The 26291-nt window shown below is 42.7% G+C and overlaps 1 protein-coding gene across 3 annotated transcripts; it reads left to right on the forward strand.

Moving 5' to 3' along the window:
• On the forward strand, positions 1 to 25206 carry LOC143894125 (uncharacterized). 3 transcript variants are annotated; one of them, XM_077400215.1, is made up of 8 exons: positions 1 to 539; positions 15857 to 16118; positions 18779 to 19051; positions 19271 to 19563; positions 19789 to 20096; positions 20239 to 20422; positions 20504 to 20682; positions 20827 to 25206. In XM_077400215.1, exons 2-8 carry the CDS (start codon positions 15953 to 15955, stop codon positions 21272 to 21274), a joined length of 1851 nt encoding a protein of 616 aa, XP_077256341.1. In that variant the 5' UTR covers positions 1 to 539; positions 15857 to 15952; the 3' UTR covers positions 21275 to 25206. The 3 variants fall into 3 exon arrangements, with proteins under 3 accessions (XP_077256341.1, XP_077256339.1, XP_077256340.1); XM_077400213.1 differs by having other exon boundaries at positions 9 to 539; positions 19268 to 19563; XM_077400214.1 differs by lacking the exon at positions 1 to 539 and adding an exon at positions 4302 to 4482 and having other exon boundaries at positions 19268 to 19563.
• The last annotated feature ends 1085 nt before the right edge of the window (positions 25207 to 26291 follow it).

A 26291-nucleotide genomic window follows, 5' to 3' on the forward strand; every position in this document is an offset into this window, starting at 1 on the left:
GACGAGCGCTGCCCGTTGCTTTGCGGCCGTGCGGTGCGCGCTCGGGGCCGCCGAAGGCCGAACAACGCGAATCGACAGCGGTGAGCGGAGGCAGGCAGAACATTGGCCACTGGCGGGGCAGAAGCAGCCAAGTCGCGGAACCTGCTGCGTGGTCGGGACTCGGGACTCGGGACTCGGGACGGCGGGTATCGTCGTGCCGCGTCGCGAAGCAAGCGTTCCGTCGTCGTCTTCTCCACGCTCCATCACTCTTTGGGAGAGCGTCGCGTCGTCGGGGTCACCTACGCGGCAAAGGTTCACGTACACGAGTGCGCGCGAGTTCGAGGGAGGCCGTGCGGAGAGATGCCGGATGCGCTTTGACTGCGCGTACGCCGTCGTGGTCGCCGCAGCCGTAGCCGCAGTCGCTTCTTGAGGCGAGTCGTCCCCCCTCCCCCCCCCGGGATCACCGGACGCGAATGCGCGCTCCTCCTCGTGCCGTCCTCGCGCGAGGATCGCACGCGTCGTCCCGGGTGCGCCGATATGCTGACGCTGCAGCATCCAACGTGAGTAGTAACCTGTCGTCCGATCCGGTGGCCGAGAGAGGCACCTTGCCCTTGCCCCCTGTTCGCCCCCCTCCGACACGCACGCACGCACGACTTCCGATTTCTTGACTCGCGTGCGTGTCGCAACCGCACGCGCTTCGTCCACGCACGCGTTTTTTTTTTTTTTTTTTTAAAGAACGCCGTTTTTGCCCGCCTTTGCGTTGTCGCCGACACGCGCGTGTCTTATAAATCTCACGATTTTCTTCGTCCTTGTTCGCGTCTTTGAAACTCGCCGATCGGCGCGACGGCTGGGACACGGCCGCGATATTTTTGATTCGTCGGCCGATCAGCTGTTGCCGTTGTCGAATATCGATTCTCGTTCGCCGCGCGAGGTCCCGAATTAATCATTGAGCTTCTCCGACACGCTCGGAGAGAGATGCGGCGATTCCGCTCTCCGAATTGTTGTCAGGGGGAAAAACCAGCCGTTTGTGGCCTTTCGCATGCACGAATCGAAGCGGCACGTCTATAGCTGCGACGTGTCGCTTCCGTGCGAAAAATGTGCGTCGAAAGCGGAAGCCTGCCGTGCGAGGAAAAAAAAGGGGGAGAATTTTGCGACGCGACACACACACACACCAATACACACGCGCGCTCCGGCTACGTAAATTTGTTTAACAAATTTTTATCCAATTTTCTACGCGGAAACCCGACACCACGCGGCGCGGCGGCTTTGATACGGCATTGCATATTTATCGAGCGCAAACCGCCATCAATTGCTTTTAATTGAACGGTGTATTTAATACACGTCAGTAAAAAAAATGCCGTATCGATCATCGCGATTCAATTTCGGACGCTTATGACGTCCCTGCAAACGTTAGTTTTCACGCTTTCGACAGAAGACGCGCATAAATTACAAGCTGGGTCGTGCAGCAGCTCGAAAGTTTTAAAAAACAGTGTCTATCCCAATTTATAAGACTTTTGGGAAAAATATAACAAGAAAGGGATCCTACTATATATATATATATTATACGAAGCTGGCTGTATTGTCTCTGTCGAAAGACAGGCGCCATTAATTCAAGAAGAAGAAGAAGAAGAAGAAGTGTACCAGCTCGAGGGAAAGCACGGAACACAGTCATTTTAACCGCTCGTTTTACGAGAATTTCAATACAATACCGTATTGCCGTAATAATTGAACTTAACGCGATACAGTATTTCTCTCACTTTACAACGCATATCCATCGCGACTTATCCTAAAATCTCAGATTTTAATTCCGAGAACACCTTTTCAGCTCCCGAGCTTCTTCCAGAAATCCCCGCTCGTATTACGTCGCAGCAGCTCTCCGAGGACGGGTTTTCGCCGCGACTCGTCACCGTAATTGGAATGCCATCGTCTATCAATCGCACGCGCGATAAGAATGCGCTTGCAGATCGACTTTGTGACGCGCGTGTCTCCCTTCGACGATCTCCCGGGCACGCGGATTCATCATGCCGCAGACCGCAGATGTTCTCCCGTCTCGGCATCGGAAGCTCGCTCTCCTCGGCCGCTCAAATATTCATATACCGCGCTATATAGACTCGAGTTAATTGAACTATTAAACCGGCCGCCTTCTCGGCGTCTCGCCCCCGACGTCGTTGTCATCGCCACCCCGACGCGCGACGTCGGCGTCGCCGGAGCGCGGTCGGTCGATCGCTGCGAAGATCGGTCAGCTTCCCGATAAAGTTCACGTCCGCATTCGCGTGCGACGACAACGCTTGCTCGGCCTATCGATTTTTCGCGTTTTACCGCAGGTCGTAAACGTCCAGTTAACGTTAAGCGAGTTAGCGATTCTATGTGCCTCTCTGTGGACACCGAGAGAGGGAGAGAGGGAGAGAGAGAGAGAGAGAGAGAGAGCTAGGCGATACCTCGGATCTTTTCTCCGTCGAAACGGTTAAAGACGTGGGACGTAAAGAGTAAGGTTTAAATAAACGGAGGAATATTATTTCGCGGGTATTTTTTGGTGACTGCAAAAATACACGACGACTTTTCTCGCGAAACATCAAAGAGACCCGAAGGCCAAGCGAGACCTTCACATTTCTGCATCGAGTCTATCGGTCCCCGCCCACCGGCGATCGTAATTGATCCGTAAAGCAGTGAACTCGCTTTAAAATCTCGAGTTTCACTTTAATCAATATATAGTGTCGCGTGTTGCACGCCACGGTAAGTTCTCCCGATTACTATCGCGCGCACCCGGCGACGCTATATTTTGTCGTCGTGATACGGATATCGAGACGGGTACGTTTACCCTTAGATTGGCTGTATTTCGATAGAGAGCCTACGCTGATAATGTGAACTCTGATAAAACTATTTCCCTTTCGGTGAAGACCCACGCTCGCTCTTTATCTCGCGTGGTTTATTATCGGCGAACGCGACAGTGGACCAGCGTTGGACGTTCCCGCTTTTCCTTAACATTGAATGTTACAATTAATTTTTAATATACTCTTCTTACATTGAAAAATTACGATCAGTTGGATACGCTCGGAATGCGACGGAAAATTTCAAAAGGAATTTTCGCGCGCTAATTTCGGAAGATTGAGCCATCGTCTCCTACCTAATTCCTTTTTAACGATTATGACCCTTTAAATATCCGCCCCGAGCGTCATTTCCAGTATCTTCAGAATTGAATTTAATTAGTCAATTAGCCCTCTAATTAAGGTTCAAGCGGAATTTTGCGCTCGTTGTTGATAAGGTACAATCGCAAACAATTAAAACGAATGTCAAGTAAGATTGAATAAAGTATGATCTCACTTTAGAGAGACGCACAGAATTTCGTTCTTCTCGCAACAGTATCTTGGAACTGAAACGACCGATATATTAAACACACAGATGAACTTCCTTTTCAAATCAAGCTCTGATAATTTCGAGCACGAATAAGAGCGTAAATTTTTATTCTGAGAGATCCGAGATCGTGCCGTTAAAATAACTAGTTCTTTTTTCGCTAACGTTATAAGGATATTTACTAAAATAACTTACTGCAATTTAATTACTCTCATAAGACTGATACAGCATTCTTCCTTGGCATCATTTACTTTCTAAGGGCACAGACTTGCTCCTTTGATCTTCGTCCTCTCAAATATCATTCGTCGACGATTCTTGTTTATTGAAATTACTCTTAATTCTACACTGAGAAAAAAAATCGTTAATCCCCAAAAATATTTAGTCCGATACGTTTAACTAAACATTTTAGTTAGTTTGTTAGTTAACTAAACATTAGTTATTTCAACGATTTATTTAGTTTCTTCAATCAAGAATTAATTAATTTAACCAATGTTTAGTTAACTAACTAAAATGTTTAGTTGAACGTATCGGATTAAATATTTCTTGGGGATTGACAAATTTTTTTTTCTCAGTGTACTGTCGAAGTAATCTTAAGTAAACGTTATTGAAAAAGAGATTGACAATGAGCCGCGTGTGTTGATTGATAGCTCGCGGAGATAAGCTCTCATTACGTATTATCCGTCGCAAAAAATTGAACCCGCGCGCGATAACGCAAAGTGCACGCTTCGTGCCACGCTAAGGATGACTTCACCCTTTACCCGGGAGAAAAGGGACCTTGGCATTAGCCTCTAATCGGCCGCGAAACGCGCATTATCCTGGCGTCATTGCTTTATCGCACACGGGGCGCACAGACAGAGACGGTCACGTGTGAGAAAGGCCCTGTGTGGGAAACCGCTAGGTTTTAAAACAAAGAGCGAGGCGCAGCATTTCCCAGTTACGCGCGCGCGTATACGTGCCGATTACGGTACGTCATTTATTACGCTTTATGCATTGCGATCCGTTAAAAATGGCTGCAGCGTCAGAGAGAACTCCAGCGTCGGCGGCGGCGGCGGCGGCGGTTTTTACAGCGGCCGGAAACGCGCCGCTGATGGTCACGTAAGATTTCGAGAACGACCGACTTTTGCGCATCCAACGCGCGCGCTCGTCCCAATTGTAAGTACGGGACGTTTGTAATATCGCGCGGCGGCATCGCGCTTCGAGAGAGTACGATTTCCCTCCGGTTTCCAAAGGTTTCCCGCGGTCCTTCTTCGATGGAGCTTAATTCGACCTCTCGCAATATTGCCCGGCGATCCGTCTTGGTCTACGAACGTGAAGGAGCAGTTAAAATTGTAAATTTATTCCGTCAGTTTTGCTCTTTTAATTCATCATACATTTTCCCCCTCGTTAATTCGCGTTATTTCAGCGGCACGTTAAAACAGAAATTTAAAAACAAATTCCCGTCTTCGCGCAAGTTTCTTTTTAAATTTTCAATTAATTTCTTCCGATTGGCGGGATCGCTACGAAGCGAAATTTACGAGAGATTATTATTTGTTATTTGTATAGAAATAATATTTATCTAACGTTCGCCTTGGCAAACTAACCGGAGCGCGATGTTTTATCATTATAGAAATGCGGAAAAGGCATTGAGCATTGGCGATGCATTCGCAGCGGATTGCAACTCCGAGCTTGATCACCGTTAGCCTACGTTTTCTCTACGTTGTATCGACACATTCAGCCACATATATATATTATATAACGTAACAACATTTAAAAAATGACGCTCAATACCGATCCGGAACTCGAGGGGGGGGAAGAGCCAGCTGGCTCTTTCCAGCGATATGCTTCGCTAACACCGTTGCACGCGGTGTAAATTGCACCGCAGATGCTGCCTCGTATCCCCCGCGCGCGCTTATATTACGCCCACTTAAAAAATAATCTAAACCACCATCGCAGAGGCATTCGCCTCCGTTCAACGTTTCGCGCCGCCGATGATGCACGGTTTCCGCGTCCGCGATGTATCGAGCGTTGGAAAGTCCCTTTGCGAAAATCCGGTCGTCGAATTTCGTCGATCCGCTATCGTTAAGTTTGATTCGTCGCCTTTGGGCGGCACACAGGTCGGGTCGATAGACTATTTTGCGCCGCGATCGGCGCCGGTCGCATCGGGCGACAAGGCCGTGACATTTTCCGTATATACCGGTTTTCCGCGGCCTTTTGTAAGCCACGCGAGCGTTTCAAAACACGGGAGATACGGCTGGTTGTGTTCCCCGGTATACTTTGCGATAATATACTTCGAGAGCTGCGGGGGGCAGGCGGCGACGACGTCGAAACGACGGTCTCGCGATGACGGAAAGAGCGTCGACGACGACGCCGAGCGAGCTGTAATAATTGGTGCGGGAAAAATGAGATTGCCGCGTATATTATTAGCTTAACAATTAGAACCGTGCGATAACAGGAAGCGACGCGCGTTCTGATCGAGGAGTGACAATTATGAATCGCCTGAGACGGGAAAGAGATTCGCGAAGCTCAACTAAATTATATTTCTGCATCTACAGAGATAAAGAAGCGTATCTCCATTAATAGAAATTTAAAGAAAACAGGATTTAAAGTTATTTCTATAGTACGACTTCTTCTAAACGCTGTATCTTAGGAACTAGTAATAATGGACACAACACCCTTTACTATATACAATTTAAACTTTTGCACGGAGAGAATTTTTCGTTATATTTTACCGTTAAATTCAATACAATCTTGGGACAACTTGGCAACCAAGGAATTTTTTCAAATATACAAAAGACATTTTGCGAACGTGATAAAAATTACCAAGCACAGATTGGTGATTTTTGAAAACTTATTGAAATTTCCTAGATATATATTTCAGTAAAAATCAAACATATTTTATATTTTAATGTAATAGATATTAGTATTTTTTATTATGGTAGATATTAATCAGAATAGCTCGCGTAAAATTCTTTGTAGCACATGTTGTCCCACAACTACCTATTTTCAGGGTAAATTCTAAGAGAAAATTCTCTCTGTGTGTATTGGAAAAGGTATTAACTCTAATTGCGACTAAAACTGGAAATACGATCCTTTGCCTCTTAAGGTACAGGTTTACAGAAGTCGCGCTAGATTGAAATTTGTCGTTTAGATTCGCCGATCTGCGTCGCATTTGGCAGCTCTGAACGATCTTATTACTCCTTGTTTCGGATCGTACGTAGGTTTCGTCCACACGCTCGCTCGTCCCTGTCGAGTGGCTTCGTCTATTGTTTTCCTCGGGAAACGCATCATACGAGCTTGGAAATTCAATGTCAAAAGCGAGATGGAAATAGCGCGCTGTCGAGTGGCCAGAGAAAGTGGTGTGTGTATATCGATCCGCGCGGTGTCGCACCGCAGAATTGTGCGCAAACAGAAACAGAAAATCCCTCCTCTCCTCCTGGATTAAATACTCGGAACAAACACGCGAGAGACGGGAAATGAAGTGTCCGGAATATTGAAAGTAATGGCGAAATAAGTCAATGGACGAGACCGCGTTCCGCGGATGTCAGCGGATTTATTTTTATATTTCTGCAAACGCGAGCGCGATGCCACGTAGCGCGACGACAATAGCGACGAGAGGGAGCTTACGCGTGTAGGCTCGTTAAGCGAGTCGATATCAATCAAGTCGATATAACAAAAAAAAAAAAAAAAATAAGTCACCTAATAAACGCGGCGTTCAATTTCTTCGATTTCAGAAGATTTGCAAGAAAGTCTCCGTTCGCTCGCGGTTTTCGATATGCGTAAATTGAATGAAACTCTCGCTGATATGTCGGTGAAAAATAAAATAAATAAATAACGAGCGACGCAAGGGTTCTAGGGCGCTTTTGCGTAACGAGATGCTGCGGGGCGCTTTCTCTGTGTGTGGCACGTGTCGTAAAACTGGACTATATAAAAACATAGGGTTGCACTGACGTCATTATATATACGATATGACGTATAAAAGATATCTTTAACCTTCCGTTTACGCGGCCTGGTGAAGGTTACCGGGGTGCGCGCTTCAAAGGCCGCTCCAGGGGTGCAAATACAACCCTCGTAGAGAGGATTAATTAAACGACGGTTAATTAAGCTTTCCGAGCGCGCGATAAAATTTTCAATAGTGACGCGGGCCGCGTGTTTCTGACGAAGCTCTCGCGACAGCCGTCAATCGACCTCGTGGCTATTCGTGAAGCTTCCATTCTTAAAACTTCCGCGAGCTCGTCGCGAAGGATATTTTCGCGCGCGTTGCTGTCAGCAACGATCTCTTCCCTCGGCCTTTATCCCCGTTTCGCTAACGGGCTCGTTTAAATCTCATTGATTTCGACGCTTGAAATACATCGCAAGGGTGGAATCGGAAAGGTGAAGATCAATTGGCTGTGCCAGCGGCGAATTGGCGCGGTTGGAAATGCTTAAGTCGGCGAAGATGCTGGTATATACAATTGGTCGGTCGGTCGGCTCGATATAGACCAAACCGGAAATCTGTGACAGAAAGACCGATACATTTTACGTCATGTGGATTTTCCTGAGCGTGAAGGTCATTACGAACATCCACGTGTTACCCCGATGGCATTTCTATTCAGTCGCGCGCGTTTGCGTTTATTTCGAATCCGGAGAGAGAGAGAACCGCCCCTTTCTCATTCAATAAACTGACAGACGATAAGTCTCGCGGCTGCACGCGAGACGTTTCCATTCAAACGTCGTTGTCGCCGGGAAAGAGCGAGGGAGGGCCGAAAGAAAGAAAGATATCTTGCCGCCGACGATCGTTCTCAATAACCCCTTTGTCGCGCTAACGACTGTCGATGCGCCGTCGGGAAAAAGTAGTCCCGGAAGACCCGGAAGAAAATACGGTTTTTCCTTCGGAAAATGGAGCGTTACGTCGCCTCGCGTTTCTCCGCGGCCGTGTAATTCGTGTAATCCGCTTGCGGAACACGTCGGGATATAACAAACAATTACTGGGCATTTAGCCGCCCGCGCACGCGGTGCTCGCGCACACACGGCGAACCATTGGTTGCCCGCAGAAATTACGCGGAACTAGACACGATGAACGCATCCTGGCCCCTCCGCGCCGCCGCGGCTGTCGGATATGCTAGGCTAGCGTTTTATTACGCGTAGCAAATAATCAGAAAGTTCCAGGCGGAAACGGCGCGCGATTCACAAAAGGCTCCGCGCGAGCGGCTCGAAAATTCATCGCGCGTTTTATAATGTCGAGTTAACGCTTTACGCTCGAGTGTAATTGCACAGCTAAAATAGGTTTATTGTTGTAACTGTTGCTTTGCCACATCTCGTCATAACAACGTGCTCGACGATGTTGGTTGTGAAAGGTCGAGTGCCAAAAACGCGACGAAATATATGTATAATATTATGTAATATATACTTAAATTTGTAGTGTCAAATTATATTCAATTTGAGTCATTTTTAAACATTCTTATAGGTCGCCACTACTCTCCTACTCAATATGTCGTTAATAACTAAACCAATGAAGTTAAAATAATAAATTTCAACACACATAAAATAGTTAAAAAGAACATAATGCTATTTGATTCAAAGTATACTGGTTTAAATTTTATCTTTTAATATTTACAGTGCGTTGTAATGTACAATATATGTTTTGTCAAAAATTACGAGATGCCTATGTAACGCACCGTGCGTTGTACATACGTACGTATAAATTCAACCGCAATACATGAATTTAGTTTAGCGCGCGATGGCCGCAGTACTTAATTTCCGCTCGGCGCGTTCTCTCATTGAAAGAGAAAAATATCTCCCATCGTGAGCCTTAGGAGGATATATAGCGAGCTCGTATGTGGAGCAAGGCTACGTGTGTGCTGGGGCAAAAATATTTTAAATGTAACATATCTGCGCCGCAGAGCCGTCTCCAACACTCTCGGCCCCTTCGAGATTCTGCCACGCTCAATAGGAGCTGTCAATAGGAGGCAAGTTTTAGGTGAGAACGTGAACAACCGCGGAGAGAGGGTGGTGGCGAATTGATTCCGCCGGAGAGAGCCGGGAATCCTTTTGCACCGTTCAAGGATAAAGCTGACGTTTCAATCGCCTTGTCCTGGATTCGGATGGGGCACCTCCCCCGACAGTCTCGCCCCGAGTGGCGAAACTCCATCCGTCCGGATATTCGGACCCTTTTCTGCCCTCGCCGTCCCCCTTCCTTCTGACCGCACCCTCCGGATTCTAAGACCACCGGCTGCGCGCTGTTCTATACGCGCGTCGGTAATTGGCTAATTAAGTCGCCCTCACGCTCGTGCGTCGCTCAGTGTCCTGATAATTTAGTCCCGGGCTATGGTCTATGGATACCCCCTTCCTGCGGCGTACAACACAATGTAGGTCAATTGCTGCGCGTGTACCATAAACTGTTGACCAGGCGGAGATTCCATTCGACACATCCGTTGATGGTTTACGACCCAGGGGACGCTGCTCGGCTTGACGTTTTTGCGGCTACTACTACGCGCTTAACGCGTCCGTCGACATTCGGAACATGGGGTATGTGCGTTACCCGGACATACAAAGCCGCCTTTCATCTCACGGCGTCTTTGATTTATCTCGAGAGTCCGATTTTACCGGAAAGGCATCGACGCTTCTTGAGCTAGGCTTTTAAACGATCGAAGGTGAAGGGACTCTTTTAAGTTTCAGAGATATGGACGGATTTGGATAGACTTGTAATACTACAGACTTGTAATTGTCTAGCTGCGAAAAATCGATGCGAATTGCAATGAAGAAGATCCGTGGGTGAAACGCGGCGCGATAAGTATAGGATGTTCTGTATAATCGGTAAAATTTCACGTTTTTCTCGAGATGGTAAATACGCAATTGCGGAAGGCGAGGGCGGTGCGTCTTCCGTACATCTTAACCCTTCATATAGGTATGTGGGGTAATAACTGCTCATCTCTATTATCGTAAACTAAGGTCGCACGCTCCACGTATACATATATAACTTCAGGATACAAATATAAGACGGTTCGTTTTTTTACTCCAGTATTGTAATCTATAAAGGTGTAATCTCTATAAAGGTGTGTGTTAATTTTATCTCGATATACATATATGCATTTTTGCACGATCATACGATTTTAACATATATCGAAGTTATAAATACATATAAAGAGAATTTTGATTTGCAAAACCAAACAAACATTGATAATAAAAATGATAAAAACACGTTTGATACTATATGCTTTACTCTGTTTTCATATAAAAAATAATATTGTAATCTAAAAGTATAAGTTAATTTAATTCGATTCATACGTATTTTTGCGTGATCGCGCGAATTTAATATATATCGAAGCTATAAATATATAACCCATAAAGAGAACTTCGATTTACAAAACAACATATAAACATTGCTGATGACAAAGTACGTTTAAACATTTAATTCTCCTGATCCATTCTCATAAAAAATATTTAAAAATCATAATTATTATAAGACAGTATGTGTGTTACGTGTTCAATTAATCTTCCGTTCTTTTTTCTAAAGACGAGATTAGAGAGTCGAATCTCACGCTGTCAGAAATAATCGCTTATTACAATAGACATTTTCTGCAATCGTTCGGTCGCCTAAGCAGCCTTCTTTTTAACGGTCCTGGCGAGCGACCATTGCCTGGCAGGACCTCATAGGCAGCTTCTATTTGCATCTAGCAGATTGTCCAAACAACGACCGATGCTGGCAGGGGTTCGAGTGGCTGCGCGTAGGCCGGTTGTCGTGCGTGCGATAACGCGTATATGCGTGAGGTCTCTACCGGAGACGGAAACGGAACGCTCTTCTCTTTCCACTTACGGTCCACGGGACTGTCGCGCGAACATTTGGAGGAGGAAACTCGGCTGGAAAACGTGGAATCCCCGCTGCGGGATGGAGAGACGCGCCGGGAAGGGGGGGGGAGAATTTTTATCTTTCCACGCACACGTGCACACAACGTGCGCGCGCGTGGGATTCTGCCTTTCGAAGTTCCGTCACGTCCGTCACGTTCGCTCGCAATAACGCGATCATCGGTGTGCGCGTGTTACTGCGATCTCGTCCATTTCGACATGTCGGGTGTACACAATTCGTCGATGCAATTTTTCTCACCGTGACAATAAGATTGATTTGGAGTTCTCGTTCGCCGGTCAAACGATTAGGACCGACATGGTCTTTCGACGCGCTCGAGACGCTCGCTGAAACGCGAGATAGATATGATTTCACTGCCGGAATGCATGAGATCGGAGGCTCCGCGGGCTTCTCGTTCATCGTACGGAGTTTCATTTCTTCGAACGCGGAGCAGAACTAAATGATTACGGACGCGACACGAGGCGCGTTGCAAGCGGTCGAGCATGGAATACCTTTTTGCGTCAAAAGAAAATGAGGAAGATCGTGAAGCAGATATATGCGTCCGTGGTTTACATCGACGACGACATCTCGCTGGACGCATATAATCGAATTGTTAATTCGCAGTGTCAAATTATACTTAACATTAAATATTAAGTCATTCCTATATAGTGGCCACTGCTTCTACTCGATATGTCGGCGTTAACTAGAATAGAGTTAAAATAATACTGTTTTGTGTAAAAATAATAAATTTCGACACACACGGTAGCTGAAAGTAACAAAATGTTATTTAACCCGGGGTATTGGTTCAAATTTCGTCCTTTAATATTTTTATCTTTTTAATCCGCCGATTCGACAGGAAATGACGATTCGCTGGCGGCCGGTGTCGGTTTACCCGCGCGCGTGTGCCAGGCGTGCGAATTACTTACACGCGCGATCGCGATCGGCGATGCGTGTCCTGGCGGCGGCGGTTGTCCAGCCGCGCAGGTTCGGGACATCTCACGCTTACGCGCACGCTTTCGTACACGCTGGCCACGGATGGATAGGTACCGTTCGTTGAGCACATCGTCGTCGGCGACGGACACACGTATAGGCACACGCTTTGTCGCGATATTATCGGCCGCCTTTACGTGCATGGCCCCGCGTGCGCGTGCACGGAGACGCTGGAGTATGCGTGTGCTTCTCTCGCGGCGGAGGACTCGCCGGCCTCGCCGCCCGAGCTTTTTGCTCGGTCAAGTCGAACGATTTCGCTGTTTCAACGAGAGGTATACCTGCAATGGTATACCGTTCGCCAGTTCCCCGAGCCGTTCTCGGACCGCGTGGGACGCAGAAATTTCGCGGGGCACCGATATACCTTCGACGCTCGGCGGTGCCGAAGTTACCGCCACATTGAGCGAGAACTCTCATTACGCGAAAAGCGCCTTTATAATCTCCCGACAGAACTCCATAATTAGTCCTTTGTTAAATTTAGAAAGTGTCCTTCTTATCTCCGATACGTTTAAACTTGGTAAATTGCATCTAATTGGTCAAAGTTGGAATTGGTAAACCAGACGACGCCGTTTGAACGATAGACGGACAGAGATTCTTTGGTGCATGCTGCAAATTACCTTAAATCAGCTTACGATTGAAACTTATTGAGCTGTCGCCTTCTCGAACCAACATGGCCATTGTACGGCGATTATTATTCCAATGGATATAAATGGATAGTCGATGAGGGCCTTAACCCTTAACTGTGAATATACTTTTATTACGAGGGGTAACTCACTCTAAAATCAGCGAGACAACGTTCAGCGTTATATAGACGTTGTGCTCTGTTTTTTCGATATTGGTGACGCTAAAGTAAGGAATTTGTCTTATGAGTCTGTTAGAATAGCATCAATGCAATAGGCGATCGTTATTCTTAACGTCGGAGTTACTATATATTTCTTGTAAGCTAGCGATAAGCTCGTCGTCGCTAGCAGCGCTAAAAGAGCCTAGTCCAGTAGCTTCTCGGATGATTTTTTTCTTACCAACTAAGAGCCGTCCCTTACAGGTTCGTTAACACCTCGATGTTGACGTTAATCGAATCTTTCTTCTTCCGTATGTCTATATTTATACCTTGGTTTATATACAAAAAGTTTATGCTCTCTCTCTGTCTCTCTCTCTCTCTCTCTCTCTCTCTCTCTATATATATATATATATATATATATTATATATATATATATATAATAAAACCAAATATATAAAAAATAAAATAAAAATATGCGTTTCATTAACTGAAAGGGGTTGATTATTAAATACATTAAAATTGAGTGTATAACAATAAAATAGATTATACCTTCATAATATTAAGCGCCCGAATATATTTATGATTCAAGTGTAACGCTACTTATTTACGATTAAAAGAAAAACAATAACCAATCAATGAAGAATCATGAAGAATAATCATTTATTTTTATGACAGTTGCATTTGGGCTTCATCAATTTTTCGATTTGTAAGTTAATATGTTACAGGCAATTGGATCTCGAGGGATTTTTTTTAAAATATAGTCGTGTAAGTCGAATTAATTAAGTTTTATTCAATTTTCTGGAATTTTTCATCAAATCTATGTCCAATTTTTAGATTTTTTATTTTAATCATTTTTGAGTGGATTTTTCTGGAACTTTTAATTTCAGTTTTTTTTTTTTGAGAAATTTAATGTCTAAGTTTTTTATTAATTTTATTCGATTGAAATGAATTTCGAAAACTAACGGATTCCAAATTTATTATAAATGAATTTCTTGGAAATTCGAAGAATTTTAAATATACGTAATTTGTATGCAATATTGGCAATTGTAATTGATTGTTATTTTTAAATTAAAGTTTGGACATTTCATGTCAATAATTTATAATTTTGTATTTAAATTATAATTTCAATTATAATTTAATTCCAAAATTATAAATTCTCTCTGTACAACGAAGAAAACATTATTCCTTCTTCCAAGAAAACACTTAAGACTTATTTTGAGTAGACAAGTATATTCTCTGTATAATGTAATGACACTTATAACAAATTATAGGTAGAAAAGTATTTTTTTTTCTTTTTACAATGTAGAAACATAGAACAATCTGTAAAACATCTAGTAACACAGTCTAGTATTTCAATATTGCAACGTTCCTCTTTCGTTTCGTATTTACTCTATCTTCGTTTGATATTCGATGTGCAACGAAGATAGAATGATACTTACAGCGCGTGAGCGCCCAAACCGAACGTAGCCAACATATTCCGAGTTTACCCGACTCGTCACGAAGAGTAAGACTGTACGCTGTACAGTAAGCGATCGAATGCTATTTTTCCTTATTCGATGCTTATCCCATGGTTATTTCTCTTCGCGGCGCGTTGCGTATGACTACGCTTGTGATTTCTTTCCTTAGCTATTGATTTTAATTTATTTTATTCGTATGCGAATGATTTCATTTTATAGAATAAGAAACTTATGTTATACATAATAAATAAATTGTACGGGCAGTTACACTGCGTTAAGCAGAATAAAGCTGCGCTTATTTTAACAACATCTACCGATTTTTTATTTTGAAAAATCATGATTTTAGAGTGATTTACCCCTCGTTTTATTACACACCAATGGATGTGACATTTTAAAGATTCTTATTTTTATGAAGAGAAAAAGAGAAATGAAAATAATCTCTTTTTGCACATTTACCGTTGTATTCTTTCGTACTTTAGTTACATATAGCGTAATATTAACAGCTATTTAAAGACAAATAAAATTTGATTCTGTGTAAGAAAGCGGCAAAAGTTCCGGAGACTCCACAATCGAGGGTTAATTTGCTAAAGCCGGGGAATAATAAATTCTAGGCACTGTAAACACAGTGTTATTTTCACAACTGCTTTGTGTCTTTGTAATTAAAAAAAAGTCTTAAAACAATCTTGACATTTCTACTAGTATAATTCGGGTCCAAGGGCCAAACTTAATTTAAAATATTCCAACAATTTCGTGTTATTGCGCGTTTGAGAGCTCTTAGATTAGTTCCATGCACCTTAACGATCGAAGTTATTTTTATATTTTCACCTTAGCTCTTAACGCCGGCTTTCAAACCAATTTAGGTGACATTGCGTTACGAGATCCACGGGCGCGAGCTGTCGAGAACGAGTGACGCACCCTTTCGTCGCGATCTAAATTGGAGTGGCCTATTGATAGGGGAGGATCCGGTAAAGAGGAGTACAGGTGCTCCTCCGGTGTCGCCGCGCGTTTATATCCCTTTGTAAGGCAAACAGGGGGTAGCCCCCCTGCAGCATTACAGTCGGTGTTATGGTAATGAAAGGCATCTGGCCGCGATAGCATTGAATGCAATCAGCCCGATAAATATTAAACCAGCCGCGTGAACTGGCACTTTCCCACTCGACGCACTCCGTAACGCCAGCTCCGTAACGCTGATTAATTCTATGCACGGCGCACAAAATTTTCTTAACACTCCCGCCGGAACAATGGTCTTTATATTGAAACTATCAAATCGCGCCGCGACGAATTTACGCCTCCAATAATAACATAACTACGAATAAATTAATTCATTAACTCCGTAATGAATACAACGTTTTCTAAAAAATGGCGAGATCTATTTCGCGATGAGGCTGTCGAGGATCTCCCATCGCGTATAGGATCGCGTGGGGAAAACAATAGCGTCGATCGAGCCTGTTTATTAATATCCCCGCTTGTGACTTATTGCTTTTATCTCTCGTCTATCTCTTTCAGAGAGGAGACAACAGCTCGAAAATGGGGCCGAGACGACGGCGTAACAAACTGAGCGGGACGTTCACCAGGCAATCGGCTTAGATCCCGTGAAAGAAGATGACGGCTGCCATGGCCCGGCTGCCCTGCAAGCAATCGTCTTCGCCCTCGCAGCAGACGCGAATGAATTTCGGGAACCCCCGGAACCCGTACTGGGACATGCAGCAGGCCCGGCATCCCGCACCGCCGTACGTCAGAAATCATCATCGGCACATCGACCATACAGGTGAGGATGAGCCCGTATGCGAACCGTGCGCATCGCGAATCGCATCTCGAATCGATGCGTCAAGGAGTCGCTATTGACGAGTGCACTTGCTTTCAAAGGGGAAGGAAAAAAATAATGAAAGAAAGAAATCTCTACACGCGTTTCTCTCGAATCGCTCCAAGTCCCCGCCAGATGCGAGACGAATTTCCGCCATGTGCCGATGACAAATTCCGTTGCTGGCGAATCAGCGAGCTTGCGCCGAGCGAAAGCGTATACGGAAGGGAAATACTGTCGGTTTTGAGTTATCGCACGAGGCTCTGCGTGCGCGAATTAACTCGAAATCGAGTTTTATACAGCGGTGAGTTCATTGCCATCGCTTCCGTTCCAGTTTTTTAAACATTTTATATTTCCCGATATGTTTTCTAAATATACTGGCTAAATATCGCGGAGAGAGTTATACGTTTCGCAGTTACGTCCCCCGCGATGAGAAATTATCCGTTCCATTTTTCGGCTTTACGACAACACGGATTATCTTCGTCATTAACGTTCCATTGTGCGCGATCGCGTCACGTCCGATTAAGGACGGACGCCGATAGTCCGATAGCCTCGTTTCGACAATTTATAGCGAACGCAGTGCCGCGATTCGATCCAACGAATTCAGCGTTGCGATAGCACGTCGCCAATACGCTCCGCGATAGTGACCTATGATTATCTCTCAAAGATCGAACACGAAAAGAAATGCCTGATGGATATTAGCCGAAGTTTCACATTTACGAAAATACTTGCGAAGAAGTGTCTATTGAAAAGGAAAAGGAAAATTATTGAAGTTGCGTTATCACTCGTGCCCAAATCGCATTGAATATAGGAAGCTTGAAGAAAGATGAGCAGAAGGATAAATTACACAGAAAAAAAGAAGTATTAAACGAAGAAGACTTACATGAATAAAGTCATTTATAGAATTCAACCAAGAAAAAAAAGTTGAAATAAAAAGTCGAAGTTCTCATAAGAAGATTATAGATATATGCGTATATATATACAAATAAGTTTCGATTTGACACTTCCTTTTTTTCTATGAATAATATGTTTATATTATATACTATATAGATAAGTTATGATTAGAAGTAAGTAATTATAAGTAATTATGATAAACTTGTAAATACCATGAAATTATGATCAATTCTTAATTAATTTTAATTTGATTGAAATTTACACCGGAACCTAACGAAGAGATAGTCGTGCAACATGAATGAGCAAGCACGAAGCGATCGGAGCGAAAGTCCATCGGAGTTTTTATATTCTCCCCGTCGAGATTTCGCCATATGTTACAGTACGTGGCCTTGACGTTGCCTCTGTCGTACCGGCTCTCTTTTTCTTTTCTTTTCTTTTTTTTTTTTTTAACGCCGGTATGTGTTCCATCAGCTATATTATCCCGGTCGGCGGTTGCTTCTCCGAGGAGTAGCGCCGGGTTTTATCGGGCCTGATCGGGCCGGCGTACTCCGCGGGGACATGTGCGGTGTCGGACGACGGCGGGCACATGTCGACATGTCGTCAATCATGTCGGCGACGCGAAAACAGAAGGAGAACCAGAGGCGCAGATTCGTAGATGCCGCCGCCGCCGTTCGTCGGCGTTGCTCGTCCTCGTCGTTAACACTTGCCCTCGGCATACAAGCGAAGACGTTTACTTCGCCCAGACATCTGTACGTCGCTTCGCGATGACGCGATCGACGTCGACGATGCCATAGGAACGTGTTGAACGGATCAGTCTGACGACAATGAAAGGAATCGTTTCTCGGTGCCCTCGGTCGGTGGCGAAAAACGATTGATAACGAGGCGATACGCGCCGCGCGTCGTTGATTAAAACCCAGCAGACCAGCTGGTGACTGAACCGCGTTCTCCGCGCGCCGATATATATGTTCCTCTTCCTATACAATACATATCGGGAATATCCGGTTTGCGGATCCGCGCGCGGAACGAGATTATCGCCAAATTGCCAATTAAGTAGTATAAGTAAGATTATATGTGAAAGCCGCTCTAATTGGCGGGACTCTATTTCGCATATGCAACAGCCGATTCGTACGTTCCGCATTAGCATTTCATCACGTTTCTTAACAAACGCCTCGCGCTCGCGCGCGCGCGCGGATTGAATATTAAACACAGTCTCGCTCGTAATTATTCGAAACAATTTCGTAGCATCGACTTATTCGGATCATGGACTTTTCTGCGCGCGTCCTGGAAGTGTACACGCCTCGCGCGTATTTTCTCTCTGTAATAAATGAAAATTGCACGTGAGCAAACGCGATAACGGGTTTTAGAGTAAGCGAATGCGCGCGGATTTCTGTAAAATACTTGTTCATAGAACGATAAGCCTCGAATATATAAACCGAGGCGACGCATACCTGCGTGAAATGCGACACTTCCGGGACACTCGATAAGCCTAACGTAAATATCGGAGATGAAAGGCCCTGTTGGGAGCTAATATTCTAAAGAGGAGAGCCGGCTTTCATAAATTTAGCGGCTACGTGGGGGACACCGCCGTCGTCGCACGTGGTTCGACCAGATAAACCGGGTATATGAAATCGGGCACGAAAACGGTGTCCCCTTCCAGGAAGCGGATTATTTACGCCGGTAGTGGTCTCGCCAGTTCCTTAATTTTTTCCTTTTGCGCCACGTGCGTGTCGCAGGGAAGCGGAAGAGCGCCGTGGAGCTGCTGCAGGAGACGAAAGCCTTCTACGTGAAGAGCGAGACCGTGCTGGACCGGAAGCAGGAGCTGAAGAACAGCGGCCACTTGCAGGTCTCGCAGCTGAGCGCGCCCGGCGCACCGCCGCCGAGATTGCTGCGGAAATGCACCGGCAACTCGTCCGCCTGCCTTATGCAGCCGACGTCGCCGTCGCAGTTGCAACCGACTCCCATGACGCCGCCCTGCTGCTGGGCCTTGTGTCACGAACAGGACAGACGTAAGTCACCGGCAGAACTCTTGCGAGGATAATCCCGGCACACGTGGGACGGTCCGATCAAAAAGATCTGCGAAATTCTATTTTGTTTGAAAGAAGCTCCCGCTAGGTTCTAGAAGAATCATATCTTCGATGCAGTTTCGAATTTTTCGTTATTTTTGTATTTTTTAATTATTAATTATATTTTAAAGTCTATTGTCGTTCCTGTTTCGCATGCAGTAGATGGTATTCTGAGTCCTCAACAAACACTGCCACCCGCGCTGCCACCGAAGAGTCCACGTTTGGTTCCGGTTCCCCAAAGACGGACGATTTCAGGGCCCCCGAGCGGTACCGGGGGCGAGCTGCAAACGAAGCTGCGTCGATTGCTGAACACCGACAGCAAGGAGAACATGTTCTTTCCGGACAGCCCGCCGCAGAGTACGGCGCAGAGCAACGGGCCGCCGACGCGGGAAGAGAAATTCCGATACTCGCCCGGAAGTCTCTCGCCCGGCTGTCGGGACGAGGATCGCGTCCTGGTGAGGAGAAAATCGCATATTGATCTTCGCTCCGTGTTATACCGACACTCATCTTTCGCATAGTCGCTATTTTAAGCTTCTTATTGATGCATTTCAGCGTACATAAATTACACACACACGCGCGCGCGCGCGCGCGTATTTTTTGTCAAGGAAATTTATACACGCGGTTTATCAATGAACACTGCGTTGATTGTATCGTTACACGTTGCGCTATTTGTTCCGCAGCATTGCGCGCCTCAAGACGTTCGCTTCAAGTTCGGCAGAAGCAACTCGCACTCGCACACTTCTGGTAGGTCCGGTCGGAAGTCGAACAGCTCCCCGTCGGTGGAAAATACGATATGCCACAAATCGCTGCCGGATCTTCACACGAGTACGCGTCGCCGAGCGTCCCTCTCGCCGCGCGCATCTACGAAATTAGCCGCGAAGCCGACTGCTCATCACCAAGCTACGAGCACGAGCAATTGTCCGGACTATGAAACTAGCTCGGACTATTCGGACCACAGTTTTAAACGCGACGCCGTTTGTTATCGCAGGTAGGTGATTTAATGGTGAATCATCACCGTTTGATAACGGTACAAATTGCCGAGTACATTATATCCGGTTCTACAGCAACTTTTGTAGCCGACTCCAAGTGAAAACGTGATTAATTGGTACACCTTCTTATCTAACTTTCAGTTCTCGCCATATCAGGCGATCTTTGGGATCTGGTGGTGGCGATGCGAGCAGCGTGCTATCCTCGGGCGGACGAACGCAAAAGTCGTCGGGTTCCAGTAAGTTGAGCCACGGTGCGACAGCTAGAGACTCCGGCGGTTCCTCTGGACACTGTACTCATCGTAGCGAACCAGCACCTAGGATACAGGTATAAACCGGGATGTCTGACGAGATATATATATCCCAAGCACAAGACTGTTTGATCTTAATCATCGTCGATCTCTCGCAGGATTGCTGGGCCCATATACGCAGAGACAGTGGCGCGTCTACGCAACATTCTACCGAGAAAGATAGATCGAGGAAAGGTAGCTACATCGGCGGGACACCGCCGTCCGTTGTGAGACACTACAGCCCGGATTCTGAAAGTACCAATAGTCAAACGGACTACAGCCCGACTTGTAACTCAAGGTATTTTAGATGCCCTCCCCTTTCAATCGCCTGAGATGTTTGTAAATTAAGATTTAGAACGCCTATCGTCCACCCGAAGAAAATTAACAACACGACAACGTTTTATAATTGATCTTTCATTTTATACTTCGATTGTGACTTTAGGTTCTCCGACGGTTGGAAGGAAGGTCGCGGTCGACCGATCCTACGATCGAAATCAGACATCAGCGATCGATATTGGCGTCAGGATAACGGCCGTTCCAGCAAAGTATCCTCCCGCCCGCCGCGATCGATGACTCAGCTCGAGAACTTCTTCGACTGTTTAGGACTGGACTCGGATAACTATCAGCGTATAACGGAACCTGAGTCCAAGTCGTCGTCGCCCGTATTCTTCGACAGCGTCAGCTCCGTGGATTCGGCGTTGGGTCTCTACTCCTGGGTCGGCACTAATCAGACGAACCAGGGTAGCCAGTGGCAAAACAACTGTAGTATCGGCATGGGTAATGACGAGTCTAACCAAAGGGTAAACGATCCGCCGAGTATCGTCGAGCGAAACGCACGTATTATCAAATGGCTTTGCCAATGCCGCAAAGTGCAGTTAGGATACAGTTAAACAACGATTTTCTCAGCGTGACTAAATCTTTCATTTCCAATGACAGTACATTCAAATCAACGATGTGGTAGTGTTTGCCATTCTACAAACGATACATAATAAGATATATCAGACACTCCGCAGAAATTCTGAATTTATATGTTTCTCATAAATGTGGAATTGATTGTCACCTTTCCTCTTCCTTTTTACAACTATAATATTTAATAATCATTTAGGATTTTTTTATTAATCCTGTATTAGCTGTTCGTACGATTAATATCGTTTTAATTTATTACGATAACAATAGACAAAACTGTGCCATTTATAATCACTTGTTACGGTTCTATACGGTTTTGTGCCTTTTATTGTCGTTACATATTCAGGGTAAAGAAAAAAGTCTTAAAAAACGTCTTTACGTGATATTGCGTTAATTCGTATATTAAAATTTATATAGACAATTTTAATGTTTAATATTTTTGAAGGCACACACATTAAAAAATTTGCTTACATTTAATACTATTCTCGGACACAAATTTATTATTATATTTTAATATAATTAATTTTGTAATAAGTCTACGATATGTTGAGCGAATATTTTTTCTATTTAGCAAAGCAATACTAGATTATTAAAAGACTATTAGTAAAGTTGTATGTAAGGAACGTGGAATTTATTACATTTTGATGTAAAGTTGTATAAATTTAGCGATGCGTGTTTCTCATTTTCAATCTTGAGAATGATTAGTTGATTTGTAGTGAGAAAGTACTCAGACAAAAGATATTTACCTCGACTTTATGAAAACTTATAGATCTAATTTCATAAAAAAGAATTAAAAAATGTTGCCTTTACTCTTGTTGGTTTCTAAAAACCACATATATTTAAAGTGAAATAAGCGTTCAATTGATGTTAATATTCGACGAAATTTAGAAGGTGATCGATGAGTTACAAATAGCTTGGTGTTAAATGATAGAGGAAAATATGATTCCAATTTTGTAGTTTAGTAGGAATTGATGTGATTTACATTAATACTGTATAAAGCGAAAACGCTCATTTATCATTGTTCTATTTTAATAATAATCTACAAAGGTTCGCATTATCTTCACTGCATTAGTCTTTACGCTCATCAATTTTTTTGTTTTAATCATCATACAACGTAAATCATACAACGTAAATCATACAAATATAGTAAACATATATTTTCTAAATTTACTTGAAACTGATCTGATAATACGCTATATTTACAAAGACTGCGTGAACTCTACAAATGACATTAGCTTACTATATGAATCTTAACGCGCCTTGAGTTTTTCTTTCGCCGGTTTTATTGCACAGAGATTTATTATCGTACTTACAAGGAAATGTGTAATGCAGAAACTTTGGTGCATTGATAATACAAGATAATTAATTTAATTTTGTTATGCCAATCAATGTCGCATATCTTTTATTCCAAGAATCGCATATTTTACATTTTAATAATGAATATATGGCAATTGTACTTATAGCTTGTTTAATTTTCAATATTTATATATCTTGTATTTAATTGCAATTAATGTAACATGTGACAATGCACACATAAAGTATAATATCTCTCATTTCCGCGCACATGTATTTATGCAATTCTTTTGATATGGAATAGAAATATAAAATATTAATAGAGAATCGATCACAGTCCACTCTTTGTTTTATGAAGTTTCATATTGTGATTTCCGTTTTCTGAATCGATTGTAACTTTGTCAAATGTTCTCCTGCTCTCATATTACTGATATTTACCACAGTGAATGAGAAAGAAAGTGAAAGGCAGAGCAGTTATTTAGATAGCAGATTCGCATGTGTGTTGTTAGGATAAGAAAGTGGAAGACTGAAAGGAAACTTGATCCTGATAACTTCGTAAAACGGGGGCTCGACCGTATTTTACGAATAAGAAGATTCTGCATTATCTAATCTCTTATTTTTTTAAATAAAAGAACGCTTCTATTTTTGCTGTGCGATAACAAACGTGATCTTCATCCGCATAATTCACGTAGAATTTACTTAATGACTCTCTTATCCGGCTATTTAGTTTCTCCCTACTCTATGGCAATCAAATGGTAGTGTAAGAAACTTTGGATGTTCACGACACTTATGTGATTCATATATTCTTGTAACACGCGATTTTTGTGTAATACAAAATACAGTTATTCTCGAACTTCTCTAATTTCAGATAGATGTTTTAAATGTGTACTCGACAAGTTTCGCGCAACTAAAATATGATACAGAATTTAAAAGTAGAGAGAGAAGTTGATACCATTATCTACATATAAAGCCTTGAATTCGTTTCGAGCAAGCAAGTTTGAAGAGTCTTTATATACGGGGTGTCTCAGGCATTCTATGCCGGACTGCAATTGTTAGAGGCCAAATTAAAAATCTAATTGTAAATAGATTTGCTTCGCTATCGATGCGTTAACAATTTTACAGTTAAATGACCGAAAAGTTATAGAATTTTGGTAATTAAATTTTAGATTTTCGGTTCAGATCTTAGTTGCCAAAATGTTGAATGTTAAAGATTAAGAAATTGCGCGGAGAGAAATAGCATCGAGTTAAACTTCAAAATTGCCAAAGAATCTAAACTCTTGACAGTAAATTTGCAGTGCCTGAGACACTATGTATAAGGTATTAGATATACATAGGCGTAATAGTAGTGATAACTAGCGTTTGCTATAATTTACAATCTTCGACGAGGAGATATAAAGAATTTATAAAGTTTATAATCGCTGCTGTAGTAGTCAATTGTAAAGCGTTATGGCACAAAATTAGACATGCGACTCAAATATATTATATACATATATATATATATATATATATATATATACATATATAATATTGTATATATTATATATATAAAATGTTTCCTAAATTTTTTTTTTTCAAAGTCATACGATATTATTTTTCATGAAAGAAATAATATTTAGACGTAGCATCATGCTGTGCATTTGTATACACACTAGAATATTAACGTTATGACGCTGAAAATATTGGAATTGAATTCACGCAGAGAGTGACACTGTGAGAATTGAAGTTAGATTAATTAGAATTAGTTTCTGTATTGAATTGCATAATAAGTTTCACAATATACCTGCTTCATAAGTCGTTATTATTTTAAAATTTACGCAGGAGATATATATTTAAAAACAACAAAGTTATTTACAGCTAAATTTCGCTTCGCGTCAGCGCGTAATCTAGCGTTACAATGTAACTGAATGATTAAATATTTATACAATTGTTCATAATATCGCGTTATGTATTAAGTAATCGATTGAAAGAAAAAAAGAATTACAGTTATCTTTGTATATTTTTCCAATGTTTATGGCTACGCGTGTCTTAAGGATTAGTCACCTTTTTATTTTACAATATTTCCTAGATAGTATTCTGCTTTGTTATTTACAGAATATATTTTACGTGTTGTTGCAGTATCTCACGGTTTTTGTTTCCAATATTTGTGAGAAGAATCTCGGAAAAGAAGAATATCAAAACAAGTATACTTTATGTAATACGGGAGAAAATTAAATGACAAACTGAAAGAATTTGTATAAGATAAAATATTTAAATTTTGCTACGACTTTCTTGATTTTTTTTTTAGAAATATCTGTTACATATTTAATGTTCGACAGACAAATTATTGTGAAAATTTGTTACATATTACTATAGAAATTATTTTGTATTTTGTCGTATACAAAAGAGGCTTAAGTATTTTTTATATGTGTAAGAACAAGATGAATTGAAGCTCTTTTAAAAGAGAGACCAGAATGCGCACTTACATTATGAAATTTCAATATATCTATATAACATTTTTTTGTGATGCATAATATTTAATATTGTTAAATCCGTAAATTTTTAATTGCTTTTATAATCTAGTCATGTAGAACAAAATATGTTAAAAAAAATTAAGATAATATTATTAAATTCCTTCTATATATCACCAAGTCTTTCATTTATTTTCCAGCAAACATTTATTCCTCCAACAAGCTGCAATAAAAATTTCGAGGTAAATTATATTGTGTATCGTCATTTCTTAATTTTTAATATTAAATGTCTCGCTAATATTATAATTATCATCTCTGTTAAAGCAGAGAGAAACCTGAGAGAGGCCATCCCGGCCTTTCTCGTCAATTTTTCGTGTGTTGCATTTTTCGACGCGCCGCTTGAGAAAGTGCAACTCAACTACGTCGTTTCGCTCGGTAACCGCACATGGTTTGCGCCCGTGCTAATGGTTCGTGTCCGAACTGGCCAGCTGGAGGAGATATTCTGGCCGCCGCGGGGGGAGCCCTCTCACCACGCCAACCGCCAAGGTGGTCCGTCACGAGAGAGAAGATTTTTTACACGCTTAATTTTCTTCAAGCGTGATGTCTTTTGCAGACAAGATTTTTTACACGCTTAATTTTATAAGCGTGATGTCATTTATAGACATGACTTTTTACACGCTTAACTTTGTAACGACCGCGTTTTTCCGCACGGAGTTAGCTTTGCCGGGCCAGGATGAGAAAACGGGGAGACACTGGTTGTGGTTTCACACAAACGTTATTTATTCTTGCAATTACCATTAATAGCTTTCAACATATAAATCTGATATCTGCAAGAGAATATCAAGAGAAAGTACTTTATGTGTGTCTTAATTAAAAACTTATACTAAATTATTAAATTCCAAGAAAATAAAAAATCTAGAAAGCTGACAAAGAGTCAGTTAGAAAATTATATAATCTAAGGAGATTACACTATTTAACTCCCAAGAATTTTCCTAATTTTCAAGAATTCAAGATTTGTAATCGTGAAAATATAAATTCCCGAAAATCGACAAAGTAGAATATAATTGATAAGGAGGTGGCACTATAAAGAATTCCAAGAATTTTTCAAAAATTTTAAGGAACGCAGGAATTCGGAGAATTTCCAGAATTTCAAATTTGAAGATTTCAAGATGAAGACGCTGCTCGCGCTCAACAACAATACGGCTTATATTGGCTATTAAAGAAAACGAATGAGTTCATTCTCTACGTAAGCATGTAGTTT

The sequence above is a fragment of the Temnothorax americanus genome, unplaced genomic scaffold, assembly GCF_048541705.1.
Source record: "Temnothorax americanus isolate GAGA-0224 unplaced genomic scaffold, ASM4854170v1 Scaffold13, whole genome shotgun sequence".
Taxonomy (NCBI): domain Eukaryota; kingdom Metazoa; phylum Arthropoda; class Insecta; order Hymenoptera; family Formicidae; genus Temnothorax; species Temnothorax americanus.

Coding starts and splice junctions, on each gene's coding strand:
- LOC143894125 (XM_077400213.1), top strand. CDS start 15,953: ATGACGGCTGCCATGGCCCGGCTGCCCTGCAAGCAATCGTCTTCGCCC. Junction 19,564..19,788: donor GGGACGAGGATCGCGTCCTG/GTGAGGAGAAAA, acceptor TTTGTTCCGCAG/CATTGCGCGCCTCAAGACGT. Junction 20,683..20,826: donor AGCCCGACTTGTAACTCAAG/GTATTTTAGATG, acceptor TTGTGACTTTAG/GTTCTCCGACGGTTGGAAGG.